The 21262-nt window shown below is 41.8% G+C and overlaps 1 protein-coding gene across 1 annotated transcript; it reads right to left on the bottom strand.

Annotated features, from left to right (window-relative positions):
• Positions 1-2956: 2956 nt before the first annotated feature.
• Positions 2957-20124, bottom strand: sypb (synaptophysin b; the record flags this gene model as incomplete). The annotated part of the gene is made up of 6 exons (XM_079489281.1): positions 20103-20124; positions 18216-18281; positions 6360-6484; positions 5539-5737; positions 3555-3746; positions 2957-3259 (listed from the first exon to the last, which is right to left on the bottom strand). Exons 1-6 carry the CDS (start codon positions 20118-20120, stop codon positions 2957-2959), a joined length of 903 nt encoding a protein of 300 aa, XP_079345407.1. The 5' UTR covers positions 20121-20124.
• Positions 20125-21262: the final 1138 nt, after the last annotated feature.

Here is a 21262-nt window from a genome sequence, read left to right as displayed (position 1 = left end):
TAAGCACACTCACTCTCAAGTCATAACTCACTATTATTTTTTTGTGCCCTTTCTGGTTGTAACCAGAACCTCATGCCCCTTAAACCCAATTCATATACTTTTCGGCTATTTCGGGCATGTGACACCGCACAACAGAGCATAAATCAGGCATTAAACCCTCAGTAACTTAAAAAACAAAATACACAATGAGAAAATTAAAAAAAAAAGATGTCCATCTCTTCTGAAAGATATCAACAAAAACAACATTGTGGAATGTAAATCAATAAATTGAATTGAATATTAGAAAAGGAAAAGAGGGCTATAGGCTATGTGAGCTCCTAAACAGAACCAGTCGATGCAATTGAATAACTCTGTGCTCAACATTTGTTGTATAACAACTAATATGGAGTGCACAATTATTCAACTGTGTACTTATAGTAATAATAATAATATTATATCAGCATGTTGATATTTACACAGCACAGACAAATACATTCTCCCAAGTTAAATATTACTACAATGTTCTTTTTTTACCCTCCATAAATTTAAGTTTCCTTATAAGATTTATCTCATCAATGATTTATCAATGAATGTTTTGGTATTGTATTCAAGTTTTTATCATATAACCAAACAGACAATCCTCTGTTGTCTTCTACAGTTAAATACAACACGTGAATAAACAGCATGTCAACAGCAAAGATCCACGCCCCCCACCCAACCCTCTCCCACAGCTGCGTGACCCCCACCGGCCCACCCCACACCCCAAGACCCCAATGTACCCCTCCCCTCCTCCCCTCCCCACCCTTCATCCCTCGTCTTGTCAACTCACAGATACACAAACAAACAGAGGAGTGCTGAACTGTCGGTGGTGTTCAGGAACCGAAGGTCACCCTGGGTAGAGATAAAGGGGAGAGATTAAAGAGGGGAGAAACTATCAGATATAGACAGTAACAACAGATATTTAATCAGAGACACATCGTGTCACCTAATGACAAAAAACACCCATATCTGCTGTGCAAACACAGCAGCAAGATTTGTGAGCTGCTGTGATAGGAAAAGGGCATCAAATGTAACACAACCACTTTAAAGACTACTAATCATTGTGTGTATTCCTGCAGTGTCTGCATGGAGTGACCTCGGTACATAGAAATTGATTTCTTGGATTTTCTATTGTTTAGATTTATCTTCTTTGTTTACTGAGTGATGATCCTAGATTACTATTTCTATGCATTTGATGTATTACCTCATGTTTTTACTTGCTTACTGTAAATCGCTCTGGATTAAGAGCGTATATTAAATGCCAAAATTGTAAAAATATGAAATAAAGAAACACTGTACATACAAAGAGAGCAATTAACTTTAAACACTTTTGAAAAACAGCGGCTCAGCCATGTGTCAACTGGTGTGAGGAAGAATAGATAATGTCAAAATAGTGCCCTAAATTGTACTGCTTGTAAGGCTGGGCAATATATGGATATACTGGTATCCAAAATGCCTGACTATCGCCTAGGATTTTGAAATATTATGCTAAAAAAAACTATAAATGCTCTGTGTGTGTGTACGTACGTCTGAAATCCACGTAACTCGAGAACCGTTTGATGCACCGAAATTCGACACATGCGTTCCACCCCACCACAGGGGGTGCAGTGCCCGGTGTCGAGTCGGTCGGACCCACGGTTGTCCAGAATCTACCCAAAAAGGCCTCTGCCCGCCCTTAGCCCAGTGTCCATATATGGAGCTGGCCTGTTCTGACATAATTTCTTTTGCCTTTATTGATATATTTCCAAGTATTTCGACAGGAAAGGGGGAGAGAGATGGGGAGGAAGACACGCGGCAAAGGCTGTCCCGGGATCGGGACTCGGACCCGAGAGTCGCGACACGCCGCCAGGCCGGATCACCAGCCGAGGTGCCCGGACCACTCGATCGCGGCCCAGGCCTGTTCTGACATATATATGGGCATAAAAGGGACACAGACATAATATCTGGGTGGGGCATGCATTATAAAGGGACACAGAGAGACAGATACAGAAATCACAGTATGGGCATAAAAAGGACACAGACAGAAGGGTACTCTGACACGGCTACGTGTATTGCATAGCCGGGTGGGGCATGGACTTCCATCATTACCGACTTGGTGCTCTACAGCCGGGCACCGGTCTAGTAACACCAATAGACAATCTACAAGCTCACACAATGCGTCATGGTGCAAAATGTAGTGAGCTGGTAGATTTGACATATTCGCTTTGAAATGAATACAAAAATGTATATTGTTGTCACAATTCAATATTGTCACAATATGTACATGGTGAAAAATATTATGGTAAAATTATTTTGTCTGTATCACAGAGCCGTAGCTGCAAGGACACAAGCAGACTGTGATCAACATAAAGCATTGACTCTATCACAGTGGTTCATAAACATTTACATGTTAAGGACCCCCAAATTGGTATGGATTAGGCTGCGAACAGCCTTCTGAAAGGATTTTGAGCCAGAGCTCCCCATAATGCTGCGTTCACACGGGCAGAAGCAAAAGATGCAAAGCTGCAAAGATCACAGTATAATTTGTCGCGATGTTGCTTTCTAAAATCTGTTGCTCACATGGTCGTGACGTCATCAAGTGTGCATCTGTAGTGACATGTGTCATTGCAGCTACAGTTGTAGCCTTGTAGCTTTGCATCTGGAAGTTGAACCCAGCTCAGCTTCAATTTGTAGCTTTGTAGCAGCTACAAACGTCTGATGCATCTTTTTGCATCTTCATGTTGCTGGCTTCCATTGAAAATTAATGGTAAACTGTATCTGCCCGTGTGAACACAGCATAAGAGAAGATTTGTGTTAAATTAGAAAAAATAAATAAAATAGGGTTAAAGTGGTTAAAATGCTATATTCCAACTTTGAGAACCACTGCTCTATCCAGTCCACATCATTGACACCCACCGTCTTGCAGCTGCGATCTGACTGGTCAGGTCTCCGGACCGGCTCACATCTGATTGGAGAAGGATGTGGGCTGCTGTTCAAAGCCCTGACTATAATCTCCGCCCTGCTGCTCGGTGTAGCCCTGCTGTTGCTGCTGGCCGTATTCGGGCTGGTAGCCGCCTTGGGAGCCGGCGTACGGGTCCTGCTGCTGGCCGAAAGACTGCTCCTGGCCGTAGGCGTCGGGTGCTGGCTGCTTCTCCCCGCTCGACGGCACGTACGTGCCACCGAACAGAGCCAGCCAGCCGGTCTCCTTGAACACAAACCACATGTTTCCTGCCCAGAGGATGAGGTTGCAGAAGCCGAACGCCTGTGAACCCACCACAACACATGGAGACATTAGTTTTATCTGTGGAGTAGTCTACAAAGAATACACCATTCACCAATATCCCGATATCCCATAATCTAACTGTTGACACATTTACTGTTTTAAATTTTTGTTTTAGTTAACCTTGGTGCAGATGCACAACCTCTGTATGACCTGTGTGCACCCGCTACATCAAGTCAATCAACAACACATTTGTGTGAAAATGGAACAGCTAGAATGACTGGAATTTGTCACTAGTCTGAAGAGTTTGGTCCGAGTGTTAATTTGACAAACATACCACAGAGGTGTTGAGACCGGAGACCTTGGGGTCGTAGAGCTCACGACAGCGGTTCTCGGGCTCTTCACAGGCACTGATCAGCCTTATGACCGTCTCCGGGTCGGTGGCCGTCTTCACGTCGGACAGGCCCTTGGCCCAGGCACACGAGGACACCAGCCACATGAAGGTGAACACCGCCGTCACAACAAAGTCCTGAGGATGAGGACGGGTGACAGTCAACATGATCAGCCTTCATATTAATTATTATTATCATAATTATGCACTACGGTGGATACTGCTGAAAGGCTCTTCTTATTTTTGTTGTATTATTTATCGTATCTTTTCTTTTTTATTATTGCTTTTGTCATTGTTGTTGTAGCACATTACGCTGTGGACCTCAAACAATTGCCGTTCGCTTCTTGTACCTGTATATGAGAAGTGACAAATAAACCTTCTTGATTCATCATGATCATTCTTTGTTGTTGTTTATTAATGCCAGTGCCAGAACCTTGTGCAACATGCTCTGTGTGCATTTTCCCCTGCCTAAAAAACATTATCATTACTGCCATCTCTAATACCAAGATCTTTCAGACCAGACCCTTAATGGAATGTCGATTCGCCAGTGCCGTCGCTACCTATACGCGCACTGCGCGTAGGGCAACACGCCTAGGGGGGAAACAAAATGTACCAAAAAGTGCCAAGCGGACCCTCAAAATAACAATCTTCTCTGCGGCTCCGTCACATAATAACGAGCGGACTTGTGTGCGTCCTCGCAAACAGCGAAAATAGTCGATCTGCATGAGGAATAGCAGTGCTCTCGTCCGGAGGAGGGGCAGCACAAATATCCTACGAGTAGGGCAACCAAATGGTCAGCTACGTCCCTGCGATTCTCCTTACTTATTGTCGTGCATTACACCACCGATGCTGCATCTTCTCGCTATAAACTCATTCTGACAGGGAAAAGGTTCAGGTCTTCAGAAACCACGATAATGTTACTTTCATAATTATAAAAGTGAAATTCATGTTTCTAAGGTCAGGTTTCCAAAGGTCCTGGGGTACTGTTTGTCGGTCCTGGGGCACAGTTTGTCAAGCCAGATGATGCTGGGGGCATGGCCAACATCTTACACATGGCCAAGGGTGCACGAGTCATGCTCCGCCAAAATCTTTGGGTGGACTGCAGGCTTGACCTCCATATATGGAGCTGGCCAGGTGATGACTGGATGTCCCAGCTCCTTATCCAGACAGTCATGTCAAAACTTGACTATTGTAACTCCCTCCTTACTGATCTACTGGCATGCGCACTTAAGCCTCTCCAACTGATCAAAAATGCCGCAGCTTGCTTGGTCTTCAACCAGCCAAAATTCTCACATTCTCCGCTCCCTCCATTGGCTCTCGGTCGCTGCCCGCACAGAATACAAAACTCTGATGCTGGCATTCAAAGCAACCAAAGGTATGGCTGAAAATTGTAATCTCCATGTATGGCTATCCAGGGTTTGATGATGTCAGTGTCGTGATCTTCATATATGGAGACGGCCATATATGGAGCTATGGAGACGGCCATATATGGAGCGTGTCACGAGATGTGACGGATGGATGGACGGACTGATAAATAATCTAATCTCCCAATACAACAGTGGTCCCCAGGTTGATTCTTAAGCCACACTGGTTTTGAAAGTGAGGCCTGGGGACCCCCAGGGGTCCTTGAGAGGATTCCAGGGGGTCCTGGAATCCAGGCCTGCTATTCAAAAATAGCAGGCTCACAAGGCGTTGCATCACGGCGCCTCTGATATTCTTTGAACAATTGCGGAACACTTTTGGATTGTTTTGAACGTTTTGTAACACAAATCTTCTATTATGGCCTGGGCACAAAATCCTATCACAATAAGGGGTCCTTAACAAAATGTTTGAGAGCCATGTGATCTAGGGAACATACTATAAACGGTGAGGATCAAATTATCGTGTAAAGTACTTTGTAAATGTAAATGTGATGGACACTCAAACTCACAATCTGAGGACCCTTCATGTTTTCGCGGTATTTCTCCAGTACAAAACAGTATACAGCAAGAGAGGCCATGGCATACAGGAAGGAGAAGACACCGATGGTGACGAAGAACTCGGCTGAAGAGGAGTAATCTCCGACCAGGAACAGACGCTCAGGGTTCCCTGTCTTACAGGTGGGGGCGTCGAAATAAACCTGATGGAGCCTAAAGACAAACCAGACAACAGTGGTGGGAAGAAGTAGTCAGATATTTGGAAAAGTAGCAGTAGTACCACAATATAAAAATACTATTACAAGTAAAAGGCCTGGATTCCAAATTTGACTAAAAAGTACACACATATTGCCATCAAAATAATAGTAAAAATAAATCCCTCTGAGTTGTAGTGGAGTAGAAATATAAAGTATTGAAAACATACTGAGTAAATGAATGCATTTCTCATACTAACTAGTACAAATGTATTACATTATCATGTGTGCATCAATTAGATCAAGGCACTACAGGTGTGTGGAAACACCCAGCTCAGTCTAATTAGTTTTACTCAGGCAAATGTGTCAGCCATCACCTACATCTCCTTTGTTATTTTAACTTATTGTTTTTATATTTTGTTTATGTTTCTTCTTTGTTCTGCAGTAATGTTTGTCATTTCAAAAAAGCACTTTGTAGCCTAGTTTCAAAAAGCATGTGCCTACATCTATCAAGCATATCAATATGCCCATCATCCAATCCAGTGCACAAATAAAACGACCCATTCAGCTTCTATACACATTATGCAGAGAGCATTATTGTAATGTATTTGAATAATGTGATGCATAGATTGCATACTGACCTGAAGGGGTATTCAAACTCTACTTCTATTCCTAGGTCGCTCTCCGAGCGGTTCTTACACTCTACACTCATCTTGAACATGCCGGAGTAACTGCCACATGTTGAGAAGGCGAAGATGGCGAAGATCTGCAGAATGAAGAGAAGTAATGAATTATAGAACAGGAGAGAGAGGAGTAACGAATAAGACAACATGAGGAAGAGGAGTAATGAACAAGAGAACAGGAGGAAGAGGGAGTAATGAAGCTCGCATTCTGAGGGTCTAGAAAAAGAAAAAGTTAACATTTGGCCAGAATAATAGGGATGCTGTACATATGCCGTAGGGAACATAACTTGCAATGGGCCTGGTCTACAAGATATGCTACACCTCATATACACACCCATGTACTATACCTGTAATTCCTAAACGTTAAAGATGGAGTGCCATGATTTTTGTACATTTTCCAGTTTTTCATGTGTTTATGAGGTGACAGTACTTCATTAGACCCCTTGGTGTGGTTGTTATGTGCAATGATGTCTTCCCTTTGTATTTAGGATTTTCTTCCTGGAGGCTGAAACCGTGACAGTCAAACGTGCCAATGAAAAAAACAGAGATACAGTATAGTGACATCACAATATCAACAGCTGTGGAAGTGGTGTCAGTTTAGGTGGATCACCATCCATCACCACCCACCAGGCAAACCAGGCATACTTAATTTATTCTGTGGGCGTGTCCACATAAAAATTACATTTTAACAAATACTGTACACTTTTTGAAAAAAAAAAGAAGAAATCTTCCTCCTTATATAGCCTAATAGTAATACTTGATGATCATGTTTAAGGGTGGAAAAAGATCACGGCACTCCATCTTTAACAAAGTCCACAATCACAACACCAGAGGGAGCTCCACAAATCACATTCAACCCAGATTCGGCTCAAACAAGGAGTCCTACCAACAGTCGAAAAGGAATGTGAATCCCTACCCTCCTTCAAAACCGCTCTCAAAGAGGGCCCCGGTAAAAAAAAGTCACAGATCACAGTCAAAACTAAAATAATGGATGATACAGTATATAACCTAACTGATATCTATCTGTCTTTATTATACAGTCAGACAGGCACATGCAGTAGCTTTGCACTAAAAAGACAGCATGGTGAATGTATCAAATGATTGAGAAATACTTTCTTCAAAGATTGTAGTAATGATGCCGCATGGAGTACGAGCTCACATTGCATTTAAATGAGTATCCAGCTAACAATGCTGACCAAGCCACACAGGGCAAATCAATACAGCAATCAGCAATTCACCGGGTTGCCATAGTTACAACAAGTATATTAAAACAGTGGTTCTAAGGGGCACGGTGGCACAGTCGGTAGTGCTGTCGCCTCACAGCCTTCTTCAGGCAGGTGAAGAAGGTCCGGAGGGACCGAAACGTTGCATTAAAAAGAAAAATACTCTTGTACTGAACAAATATACAGTGTGCGGGTGCATTCTATTCCTTTCATTGATGTCCACTGGCCTACGTACCTGTGCAGACGCCTGACTTCTAGGTGTGCCAAAGTTTTTTCCTACAGTTGATACTTAAATATATTATATATAATATAATATATTGAAAAATAGCCAATAAATTCTGCTATTTAATAAAATAATCTAGAATTTCTATTTCTTAATTTAATATTTGTGAACAACAAATCTTGTATGAGGGTCCCTGGCACAACACCTTGTCAGATGGGGGTCCATATCTAATAAATTAAATTGGGGATTGATATTATAACGTTTGAGAACCACTGCATCAAAGTTATAGTATGTGCTTTTGTAAACTTGTGCTTCTCAGAATTGTTTTATTTGCGCATACAAGGCTGAAGAATGCAGATAGAAATGTGGGATCGCAGCCACGACTACAGATCCCCTAGCCTGCAGCTGCAGGGTCCGTGGCAACAGTTGCAAAAATGCTAATAAACAGCTTAAATTTGAGAAATGTGAAGAATCCTCACTCCCTGCATATGCGAATGATCAATACCACTGAGGAGATAAATGGAGACTTTAGTTTGTTTAATAGTAGGACTATTATGATGATGATGATGATGATGCAATCCTCCTTCTGTGCTTACTATACCTACGGCCAGGTACACAGACAGACGAGTGCAAAGTTAAACTCACCCACTCACATGGATCAGATTAGTCAAGAAGCCATACTATTTTTAACCACACCCTTCCGTCGCCAGAACACCAGATCCGATTGGATGGAGAATCTGGCTATTAATCTGACTGAGGTGCCATCTGTCACTATGCTCTTCCAACTATTGTTAAAGCCAGTTACACACACACACACACACACACACACACACACACACACACACACACACACACACACACACACACACACACACACACACACACACACACACACACACACACAAATACCTGTAGGCTCATATAGTATGTACTAGCTCTGTTCCATAGCTATGCTACTTTCGTCTCCCTGCACTAGCATGAAATGCAGGCCAGCCTCTCGACTGTAAGTAGCCTTGCCGAGCCATGAGGCCCATAGGGCAGGAGCCTATCTCCTGTTTCTGTAGCGTGAGGCAGCTTGATGTACAGTACAAGTACACCCCCTGGACATGACGCTACTTGTCGCAGGGACTTACCCCCAATCCAACCCTTGATGCTGAGTGTCAAGCAGGGAGGCACTGGGTCCCATTTTTAGGTATGACCCGGCTGGGGATTGAACCCCGACCTCCCAGTCTCAGGGCGGACACTCTAACCACAAGGCCACTGAGCTGGACTCTCGACTGTAGCGAAAATAAAAAGAACGTTTTAGCTACGGTTTGTGTTTTTGCGGTGGACGCACTCTGAGCCCCCCACCACACGTATAAAATGCACTTTTTGGCTACAAAATGATTTTTTTCCCCATCGGAATAAAAAAACTTTTAGTTAGGCTACTCCACTACGCCCTATTGCCAAGAGAAAACCCCATAGACAAGATTTTTCCTTCCGGTGAAAAATAATCCCTTTCTGGCCAAAAAGTGCATTTTATGTATACGCGTAGTGGAGGGCTCAGAGTGCGCCCACCGCGGAAAGTAGGCTTTATAATGACACAAACCGTCGTTATTTTTGAGGGGTGATAGCCCCTCCTATATGTAATGTTTGTTTTTAGTTCAATGTTTGTTTTAAAAACGCCATTGACAATGAATGGAAAACGTACGTCATCTTGTCCCTAACACAAACATGAAATGAAATTACATTAGCAATAAAGAGAATTTAATGTTTGTTTTGTCACCGTTTGTTTTCCATCACCATTACATCACCTAATCAACATGAGTTAGACTTTAATATATTAGCGCCCCTCACTTCACACAGGTGTGATTTTTATTTTCTCTACAGGCGAGAGGCTGGTCTGCATTTCATGCGAGTGCAGGAAGTCGAGAGTAGCATAGCTCTAATACAAAGGCCTTAGAGCTATGGACCAGAGCTAAGTATGTACTATGTACATTGTACACAGTAAAATCCTCAGTTAAATTGATATTGTAACCAAATAGGGTTACATTTGAGCACTCTTAAGAGTCCCTCTCATGTGCACGCGTCATGTCACTTCCTCTTGTAGTAGTGGCTGACACAGATATGGACACATTAACGCAGACAGTAATCTTCTTGTTAATGAATGTCGGGGGCCCTTTGACTGGACTGGACCATAGACAGTCTCCATGGTAACTAACAACAACAATAATGTATTCTCCACGCGAGCAAGAAATGGGATTTAACAGCAGGAGGTGAAAGAAAACCCACACCTCCCACTCTGTCTCTTGGTTTCACTGGGAAATGGAAATGAACAGTGATGGAAGAAGCACCTAACTTTGTACTTAGGTAAAAGTACCAATACCACAAGGTAGAAATACTATGTTACAAGTAAAATGTCCTGTAGTATACAACATGTATACAATAGTAGTCAACATGTCATAATGAGCACAGTGAGCTTGTACAACCTACCTCAAACCCTAACCTAACCCTAACCGCAAGCACGGAGCAGCGCATGTTCCACCGCATGTCCGACTGTTGTTTCCACATAACGGACATTTGGTGTATCGGATGAAGCCCACACAGATCCGAGTCGGATCTGCGTGTGCATCCCCATTTTTGAATAGCTGAAGTATCAACAAGGACGTATGTTTAGTAATAATAATCTAAATCTTCAAAGTAACAAAAATCTAAAGCTGTCAAATAATTGTAGTGAAAATGAACCTTAAAAGTATAGTTAAGTACAGTACGGGAGTACATGTACTTAGTACTTTCCACCACTGGAAATTAATTAACAGGTTTTAATAACCTATAGATGAGGGTGGATGTGTTGAAGAGGGTGTGATGAAGAGGGTGGGTGTGATGAAGGGGGTGGTGTTAACTCAACTTAACTGGGCTGGGTGTGTGAAGGGGGATGATGTTACTGCTGAGCAGCACAGAATATTACAAATAATATGAAATAAGATGTCTTCCGCAGTGTAGCTCTCTAAAGCAGAGCAAAAATAAAATCCTCCAGCAAGTTACAGAATGACATAATTTGAGATTAATTGCATTTTAATATGCTTCTGCATGGTGCAGAAACACTGCCCATTAAAATGACCTTTTTCACAGCAGCCATATCGAAAAGGGTAAACAAACAGATGATGACCAATGATACTAATTAAATACTTTTTAAATGTTTCCAGAGGAAGCGCACCTGCTTTTCTTTTTTCACCGATACTAAGTAAGGATCTGTTCTAGCAACTTGCCATAATTCCACTACAAGAAATAAGCCTGAGTTGTATATGTATCAGTGTGCGAGCGTTTTCTTGTTATTCCTTAAACTGTTCATTCGTCGCTCAGCACCTGCTCAAACTTGGGTTGGGGATGTGCATGTCGTTCATGCTGTCTTTTCTTGAGTTGTATATGTACCTGAGTTATATAAGAACCTGAGACCAATGAACAGCAGTGGCCAATTCAGTATCCAGTATGTAGTATGCTTTCCAGTGAGCCAACATGCACAATAGCAGCACCATTACTCTGTTTTACCAAAATACCTGTGTTCTGGTAACACCAGTGTTTACCCTGCTATTGCATGAAGGGTTTCACTATCGCCTAAAGTTGTTTGTCCATTCAGGGATGATTTTAATGATATTAACCACGACATGTCAGACAAACATTTGGCGGAAATAGCAGAGATTTGGTGTAGAGGGGAAAAAAGTAGACCCATGGAATATCTGGGGACTGCCCATAACTCAGACATCCGACAGCGTTAGGGTTAGTAATGAGCCATCGGACTAATAATATGGCACCCAGTTATCCAGATCTACAAAGTATAGGGTTTAAGTTGGTTAACTAATTTATATGACTGTTTCTCGCTATGGGAAAGTCTAGTCAAGGCTACATTGTTGAAGAACTGCATCGTGTCAATTTTATTTTTAAGTGGGATTTTTCCAGTAGGCCTAATCATAAATCACTGAGACAGATAAACATATAGTTCATTGTTACCAAAGCAGATCAGAGTCAAATCTGTCAGTGCAACACCATTTACATAACTTTGCATAATTCACACCCCAGCCTCTTTAGCATAAACAGTAATCTTTTATTTGATTTTGTATAATAAATTGTATTGAATTTTTCATTTTTCACATAAAGCTGTGACATAAATCTATTCAAATAATAAAGTTGGACAAACTAAAAAGCAAAAATATGTTTTAAAAATACATTTTTGTCAACTCTGTGTTGTGATTGGTCGAAGAATACCCTTCTGGTCTTAGGAGCAGATTAATTCCTATTCTCAACTTTAACAGAACATTGGTAAGTACAGTTACAGTTGTGTACAGTATGTGTGAGATCATGTCTCTGCACACACAACATCATGAGCAGATCCTCCTCAAACAGATACGCAGCTTCCCTTATACCACCACATTTACAGAAACATTGTATGGCGTGGTGTGCTGCATGACTTGGTGTGGTGTGATTTAGCACTGAACAAACTTCTTATTAAGCTCTATATATACTTTGTTGTTTAACGAATAGTGAAAACAGGTAATCATAGCTCATAACACTATGTGTACTTATAGATCCGCAATTTTTGCAGTATACATGTCCAAACTATAGGAATACCAGGTTGAAACTGTCTTAAAAACATCCCTGACATCAGTTTGACGTGTGGATGTAACATAATGTTTTCAGTGCATCATAGCTGGTTTAAAATATTTGAACAGCTTCATTATGTAAGTGCTGTTTCAGAGTTGGGGTGTGGTACTGCAGACTGGCTGTTTACAGAAATAGGATGGATGGATGGATGGATCTTTTAGGTTTTATAACCTCAATTACACACACACACAACCTGAACCTTGAACATTCAGTGGATTTTCAGTGGTCTGGAATTTTCTCTGTGCGTTCTGAAGCCTTTTGAGCTGCAATGAAAACAGGCAAACAGGCCTCAACAGTGACATCTGCTGGCAAAGTGTAATGTCATACTGTATGTATGGGATTTGTGGACTCTTACATCACAGTCTACAGGAAAATCAGAGCACTTGTTTGAGGTAGAAAACCCCAGACCACAGAAAATCTACTGAATGTTAAAAGTTCAGGTTTTTTGGGTGCTTTTTTCCCTGTTTTTCAATCCCTTTAAGTAAAAGTATCAATGACTCAATGTAGAAATACTCCATTGAGTCATATTCAAAATTTACTTTGAGTAAAAGTACCAAAAGTAGAATGCACTCATTATGCAAAATCTACAAAATTTACTAAAGTTTACAAACATACAGAAACTTGGAAATACTCCAGTAAAGTAAAAAATACCTCAAATTTGTACTGAAGTACAGTACTTGAGAGTAAATGTACTCAGTTACTTTACACCACTGACGGACAGACGGATGGACACACGCAGAGGTGGAGGAGGGGAAGAGGCTGAGAGAAGACTGCCAGGTGCCATGGTAACGCTCCTGGCAGCATCCCAGCATGGAGGGTGGTGGAGGAGGTTTCTACTAAGGCTGGCCAATTCACCCAACATATATCCAAACTAGGGATGTCCCGATCACATTTTTTGCTCCCAATCTGATTGGCGGGACAACCCTAATCCAAACCGATATTTAGAACCAATAACCAATTTAATCTTCCTCATGAAGGTTAATCAAATAATCAAGAAGCAGGTTTTTTCCACACAAAAGTCAACTACATGTATTCTTCTGATTAAACTCATAATCCTGTATTATTCTTTGTTGATGGACAGAAAGAAAAATAGCTGATCTACAAGGTCATAATGTGTTGCATTGCGATGTGTTGTGAGCTTGTAGATATTTTCACAATTGAATTTTTTTTATCACTTGCCTAAAAAGACTGGTCTATAAACTAACACATTTAACTTGTGTTTTCTAGTTGAAAATCAGCTCTTTTCTAGTAAATCAGTTTTTCTTGCGAGTCTTAGCATTAGTGTAATCACACCTCCTTAACTACTTACCCCTGATATATCTTTGGTGGGGTGCCCCAGGGCCAGGGGTCAATACTAGATCCCCTAATATTTCCATCTACACCAAATCTCATCGCCTATTTACAATCTCACAACATATTGTACATAGATCTGCTATTTTTGCTGAAAGTTCACCGTAGCTTAGAGATGCAAGGGTTTGTGTGTTTAAAGTTAAACCCATACAAAGACACATGATCCACCTCTGCAAGGCTCTCTTTCATACACACAATCACATACAATACACCCTTGCAGATGCACACGCATGCTCGCTTAACATGCTCATGTGGCAAATTACTGCAGTACACAATACAATGTACTGCACAAAACAATGAAGGAATGTGCTTGAACCAGTTAATAAACTGAGAAATAAAAACAATCTTTCCTGTCTGCGTTTCTCCGTTGTACAAACCCTCAGTAAGAGCCACAGAGAGACAATCTTGCTTCATCATTCAACTGAAGGACTGCAGGCAGGTCTAATATTAAACACATACAGTACTGTCGCTTAATTTGGCATAATCCATTGTAAAAAAAGGCCTGTGTTTCATGTTCTTATCTCAGAGTCAGCTGTTTAAAATGTGTTGGCTGAACAGCTGTGCGTGGAATATGGGTGAGAGAGTACAGCAGTTATTTTAACCACATCTTTTACCACCTTATCTTCACTATTCTGGGAGAAAATAGCTGTTCTACAAGCTCACAACAGAGCGAGTTCCTAGATTTTCGCCAAAGAGCTTTGGAGCTATATCTTGTGCCACCCCTTAACCCTTATCCCTAAACTTATTTGCCATTTTTTACTATTTTATAAAACCTTTTAAAATAGTTCAAATAGCTAGCTCACAACGTGTAGATGTAGATCGGCTAGTTGAACTATTTTAAAATGGCTTAAGTGGTAAATGAGACTACTCTATTTAGTCCATTGATGAATGATGTATGCTAATTAAATGAAAACAATCACCACAAAACGATGTGTATCTCGAGTATTTGATGAATGTAAAAAGTAATTGATAGAATAATCGGTAAGAAAATACTACTGTATAATAAGCACAGACACAGGAGAGCCCAGGACAACGGAACAATGTCACCCACTAAACTTCAATACGAATACAATGTTATTTTAACCAATCTGTATGGTAAAGTATGTTAATAAAATATACCAAGTACATCAGTGGTTGGAGGTGGTCTCCAATGTCTCCATACATTTAGTAGGGTACGCCTCCTGGTTGGCAAGTAAAGCAGCCCGGCCTGAAGCTCATAACTGCAAAATCTCCCCTGGTCAACAAGCAAGGATTATTATTGTCTTAAAAGAGCGGTACGAGTTTGGCCTCACATGGGAGACCTGCAGGTTCAAGTCCCAGCCCAGGTAGGACATGAAATGTACAAATTGCAGCTTTGCAGCATTAGGGTTGAGTATTGAAACTCGATCAGTTCCAAAGAAGTGAGGAACGGAATTCCCGGGTACCGGCCGGTATACGAAAGAATCTGAATCGATAGAATTGTAATAATTTAAGGATCCAGATGCTTTCCTATAAATTAAGCATACAACAAGCTTTAACTCATACTGCTTTCCATTGTGTTGTCATGGAATAAACATATGAGAGGTTCATTATATTTCATTGATTGGGACAGTTGTGTTTGGTTCATTTAAACGCCACTATTTTCATCATCAAATTTCAGCATTGGCTGTATATGCCAGTATTACTACACAGTTTGTTCTAGTACAATTTACTTATGTGAATGCTTAAATAAAAAATAATGAAGATATTGTTATCTAAATAATAAATATATGACCTTTGTTGAATCAGGGAATCCATAAGCAGCAGAATCAGAATCAGAATCGATAAAGTCCTAACAATACCCATCCCAACCACATGTCCATTTGAATCCAGGAAGAGCAGTGCAGCTTTAAGTGCTGATTCTCTATTCATGACGTCGAGACACACAGATGATTCATGCAGGCCACAGCCTCCTGAGCGTGGCTGTTGATTGGCCGGTGGGCTCATCACATGACCCAGAGATACAGTGATGAGACGCTGGAACACACACACACACACACACACACACACACACACACACACAGCTCCAGGGGGCGACTACACTGTGAGTCAGAGTACAGCTCGCCTTGCATACCTCTGACACACTCGCTGGGGGGAATTTAAATGACGTAATGTGGTTCTCAAACGTTTTCATGTCAACGACCGCCAAATTGATATGTATTTTGGATCTGAACATCATCACCATCATGAATATGCTGTTTGTGGAAGACGTACTTGAGATAAAGCAATATCTTTCAATATTTTTCCCGCATCCTATCATGCAGACTATGTGAAAAAGTAATTCAATCAATTCAGACATACATTTACAAACAATTATGATTTTCATATTCAATAGAATGTTTCAGTTTTCAAACACAGTGTCATTTCTGGCAGCTGTAACTGTCATAATTCACTTTAGTTCAATTAGCAAATTTACACCAGATAGGCAGTGCTCTTCCGCCATCATCTGGTGAAAGAGGATTGTGCAGGATAAAATCAGAGTTGTGCCTCAAAGAGAGATTTGTGACCGATAAATCACAACCTTCATCATAATCATAACCGGGCGGCGGTGGCTCAGGGGTAGAGTGGCTGGATGGTATTACCGCAAGGTTGCCAGTTTGAACCCGGGCTCCCCCAGAGTTATTGTCGAAGTGTCCTTGAGCAAGACACCGAACCCCAAATTGCTCCTGATGTGCTGGTTGATGCCTTGCATGGTTTCCACCGCCATCGGTGTATGAATGTGTGTGTGAATGGGTGAATTGATGCACAATCTATGTAAAAGCGCCTTGGATAAAGGTGCTATATAAATGCACCATTTACCATTTTTACCATTTTAACCTTTCTCATCAATGTCAAAGCCACACCCCTGCCTTCTTCACAAAGAAATACACCCACTAAAATCACTTAATATAAGTCTGTTGGTCATTCTGTCAGGAAGGTGGCTCTGTATATCATTTATGATATTTAGTTATATTTGATACAGTAAAAAGTAACTGAAATTGTCACTTTGGATAAATTAGTACTTTTCTGGCATCAGTTTTGGTAACCATGAGCAAAATGGCTGGACTTATTTATGGAAAACATTTCTAATATTAAGTCACTGGTTCTCAAAGTCTGGCCCGGGAGTCGAAGTGGATCCTTGTGGATCTCTAACTCTGGATCTGGATTCAACAGTGCAGATCGGGGTCTAGTTTTAGAGATTAAAACACTGGGCGGGTTCGGAAATACCGCATCAGAGCGCACTTGCCTATATTAGTTTGCATTGCACAGTGCGCTCAGTGTGCTATTTCCGAACGTGCCCATCATTTCTTTAATCAAATGGGAGTCTGTGGCCTAATCTGTATATCAAACTGGGATCCTTGACATTTAAAGTATTAATTTTGCTGCATCTATCAAATAAAATCATTTGGGATTTTTGTTTTAATGGGGAAGATGTATTGATGTCCCGGTGGGCGTGTCTTTGACGTCAGACAGGATGTTACTCTACACAGTAATTAATAACACATCTGGTGGTTGATCTTAGACCACACACAGCTGCTGGTGACTGCTGGTGACTGCTGGTGACTGCTAGCCAGCCAGCCAGCCAGCCAGCCAGCCAGCCAGCCAGCCAAACAGCCAGCCAGCCAGCCAGCCAGCCAGCCAGCCAGCCAGCCAGCCAGCCAGCAAGAACTACGGCTGCCTGTCTGGTGTCACCAGCGCTCACAACCTAGCTCTGTGACCTCTGTGTGACAGAAGGACACGTGATAGGAATGGACACCACTATCATTGCTCATCATAAGAAACCATACATTTTAGATTAAAAACAAATCATTAGCCTACTAGTGAACAGTATTCATTAGCCTACAGTGAACAGTATTCATTAGCCTACAGTGAACAGTATTCATTAGCCTACAGTGAACAGTATTCATTAGCCTACTAGTGAACAGTATTCCACTGTTGCATTCTACAGCACTGGTTTTCAACATTGGGTCTGGGGACCACCAGGGGTCATTGAGGGGTCCCCAACTAAATTTGTCAATAGCATCAAAAATCTGTTTAACCACTTCAAACCTATATAACATTGGCTATTTAAAGAATTTGTAATATTTTGGAAACATTTTAACAACAAAATATTTTCAGACAGGGGTCCGCGGCCAAATCCATGTTCCTTTGGGGGTCCTTGATATGAAAACGTTTGCGAACCACTGCCAAATGCATATCAAACTGGGGTCCTCAAAATTCAAAAGGTTGAGAATCACTGACCACCTATGAGGCACTGACCTAGGTGTGTGCATGGTCAGTGCCTTAGGTCCTATATTAAGACACTGGACAGGTCTATCTGCTAAGCCCAATGAAATCAATCAGCATAGCACATAATACAAGATATGAAATGGACAGACTTACCCATTGTAGAATCTTTATGAACCCCAAAGGTTGCTTGATTATTGTGAACTGCCCTTGAGCCACCAGCTGTCAAAATAAAAGGTATAGCACTCAGTATTGGAATTTCTTTTTAAAACACTGTGGTTTTCTCGAAGTGGGGCCCATGGACCGAGAAGGGTCCTTGGGGGTGGAGTGCGGTCACTGCGGTGGGGGGTTCCAGGGGGTCCCCAGAAAAAAATGTTAAAAATAACTTAACATACATATATGGAAATATTGAAATTGTTTGAATAATTAACACAAATGTATTTTCATGCAGGGGGTCTCTGGCACAAATATTTTCAGAAGGGAGGGGTGAGAACCACTGTGATAACAGATCAACCTATAGGTTGGTGCAATCATGCAAGGGTGTGCTGTGCACGTGGGTGGACACTCCCAAAATAATTTATCAGCTCTAATTAAAGGCACTGTTCTGCTGTCAACCTGCAGCTTGTTTATCTACCTTGAGTCAGCAAAGGTGCTTCAACACAGTCTTTCATGAGCTGAGAGTTCGTGCCACACCACACCACACACACGCACACGCGCACACGCACACACACACACACACACACACACACACACACACACACACACACACACACACACACACACACACACACACACACGTCTATATAATTCAACACAATGCACACACCCGCAGTTTTTATTGAAGCGCGACATGGTGCATGCAATGATGACAGGTGTGTGTGTGTGTGGGGGGGGGAGAAAGAGACAGAGACAGAAGGGAGAGAGAGAGAGAGAGAGAGAGCAGCTCTTGACAGTATTACAATTAGACAAAGCTGCTTATCCCGCTGTTTTCTCTACTATGTCCTGTTTGAACGCTTTGCTCTCTGTAGTATTGTATGACAGTGTAGGATATTATGATACATTACAGTATAAATAGCCTACATTATATTTTATAGCGGCATAGCCTATAGCAGCCGAGAACCTCGCGTGCGTAAGGTCCATTATAAGCCGCAAAATGAGCCAGAATGCGCAGGTGAATGCGACACGGTGTGTCCCCTGCGCGTCAACAAACGGACGCAATAATACGCTCGGCTATACTAATGTATTCTCCATCGTACGATGGACACTTGGTTAGTTTGGAGATCTGTTATTGTCGGAAAGCGACTCGCCCGTCAATACGGATTCTGTTTTATCCTGAGGCTCCTCTTATTCTGTGTTGTTTCTCTCGTGTTTGTGTTCCACAAACATCCCCAATGACGCACAAGGATAACGGTGCCAAAATATAACGTGCCCTCTATATATTCTCATTGCCCTTTAAATGGAAATCCCCTTTAAATGCATCAGAAGCCAGTGGAAGTGTTCTCATCCATACACACTCCCTGCACGAGTGCACGCAGCAGGCCTACTGCGGGCAACTGAGAACACCAAAAGGCCCCCAAAATGAATGCACAAATAATAATGTTTTCTCCTGCATGTCTTAGCACCAAGCTCAGCTGGAATACCAGCGACCCAAGTCAAAACAGCTGAATCATTTTTATATCGCACCAAATCACACCCTCCATCAGATTTGATGTCACCGCTGCAGCAGCCTTGCACAGCCTGCATGTACACATTCTTCTACCCTGGTAGCTGCATCGCATCGACTGCACCAAAAAGCCCAAATAGCAAAGCGCTCAGTCACGAATTTTACGCATTACTCTGGTTTGACGAATAGCCGATCTATAAGTGCATTTTGTGCACCACAGACTGTATTTGAAATGTAAAGGTCGGTGGAATTATTTTCTTATATATAGACCAGCTACTATACATTTTGCAAAGCAATCTGCATCAACTATCCAATAGATATATGAATTACGACATGAAAAGAAGACGGTATTGAAACGTGATTATCTTGCAGAACCTTACCTGGTTTACAACATCCATCTTGGCCGCTTACTGGTCGATAAGAGGATCAGAGTAGCGGTGGGAGGGCAGTGTCTCGTCCGGAACAGCCTCGTGGGGGAGACCGTCACCAGCGCGTAACAGCCTATGTGTGTGCCGTCACGTCACGATGCTCGTTGAGGGCATGTGATGCGTCGGCACGCTAGTGACGTGACTGGGCAGTGGTGGAAAGTAACTATAGTACATTTACTCAAGTGCTGTAGGTATTTTGAGTGCATCTTTTCATTAGCCCACGTTAGTTTACTTTACACCTATGGCTACTCCATTAGTAGGATATACCATTACATCAATCTCCACATGCTCCACTGTAATTATTTTAAAACTGTAGATATAGTTATAGCCTATAATATATTTAATATACAAAAGTGAAATGAGACCATAGATCTGCATAATGAGTAGGCTAGGCTACTTTTACTTTTGGTATACTTTATTGTAATGAAAATACATTTGCACTTTCACTCAAGTACATTTCTGAATACAGGCCTTTACTTGTAACAGAGTATTTCTACGGTATATTGTGGTATTGCTAATGCTACTTTTACTTAAGTAAAATATCAGAGTACTTCTCCCACCACTGGTGATTGGACAGGGAGTGGAGATGGGGATGAGCCATCTGACCAATCACAAGGCAGGTTTATTCTAGGGAACTGTGTGAGATTGCCTGGGGCTGCAGCCCTAATACGGAAACAACATGCATGGTGACTGTTTGTTACGCCTGAGTAGACTGCAGCTGATAGAGCACTGGATCTCAACCTTTTGCATTTCGAGGACCCCCAGTTTGACGTGTGTGTTTTGTATTTAGTTATTATATATATATATTTTTTTTAATCTCTGGCACCCCAATTTATAAGCTTGTACCTGTGTAAGACAAGACCCTAACCCTATAACTTACTGTCTATTGCATATTTATTATCATTATTATTGCGACTGTAGGTCGTAGATTACTATGAAAACCTGCAAAACCTGTCCGTCCGTCCGTCAGGTAAGGTTACGCCACCAAATATGGCTGTCAGCCCTTTACGTCACACCACCATATAGCCAAACATGGAGAAGACTGGCTCATCAAACCCTGTACACTCAAGACACGCTCCAAATATGGCCAGACCTCATCAAACCCTGTATAC

The sequence above is a fragment of the Electrona antarctica genome (genome assembly GCF_951216825.1).
Source record: "Electrona antarctica genome assembly, chromosome: 2".
Classification (NCBI taxonomy): domain Eukaryota; kingdom Metazoa; phylum Chordata; class Actinopteri; order Myctophiformes; family Myctophidae; genus Electrona; species Electrona antarctica.
This window is presented reverse-complemented; position numbering and strand designations above follow the sequence as displayed.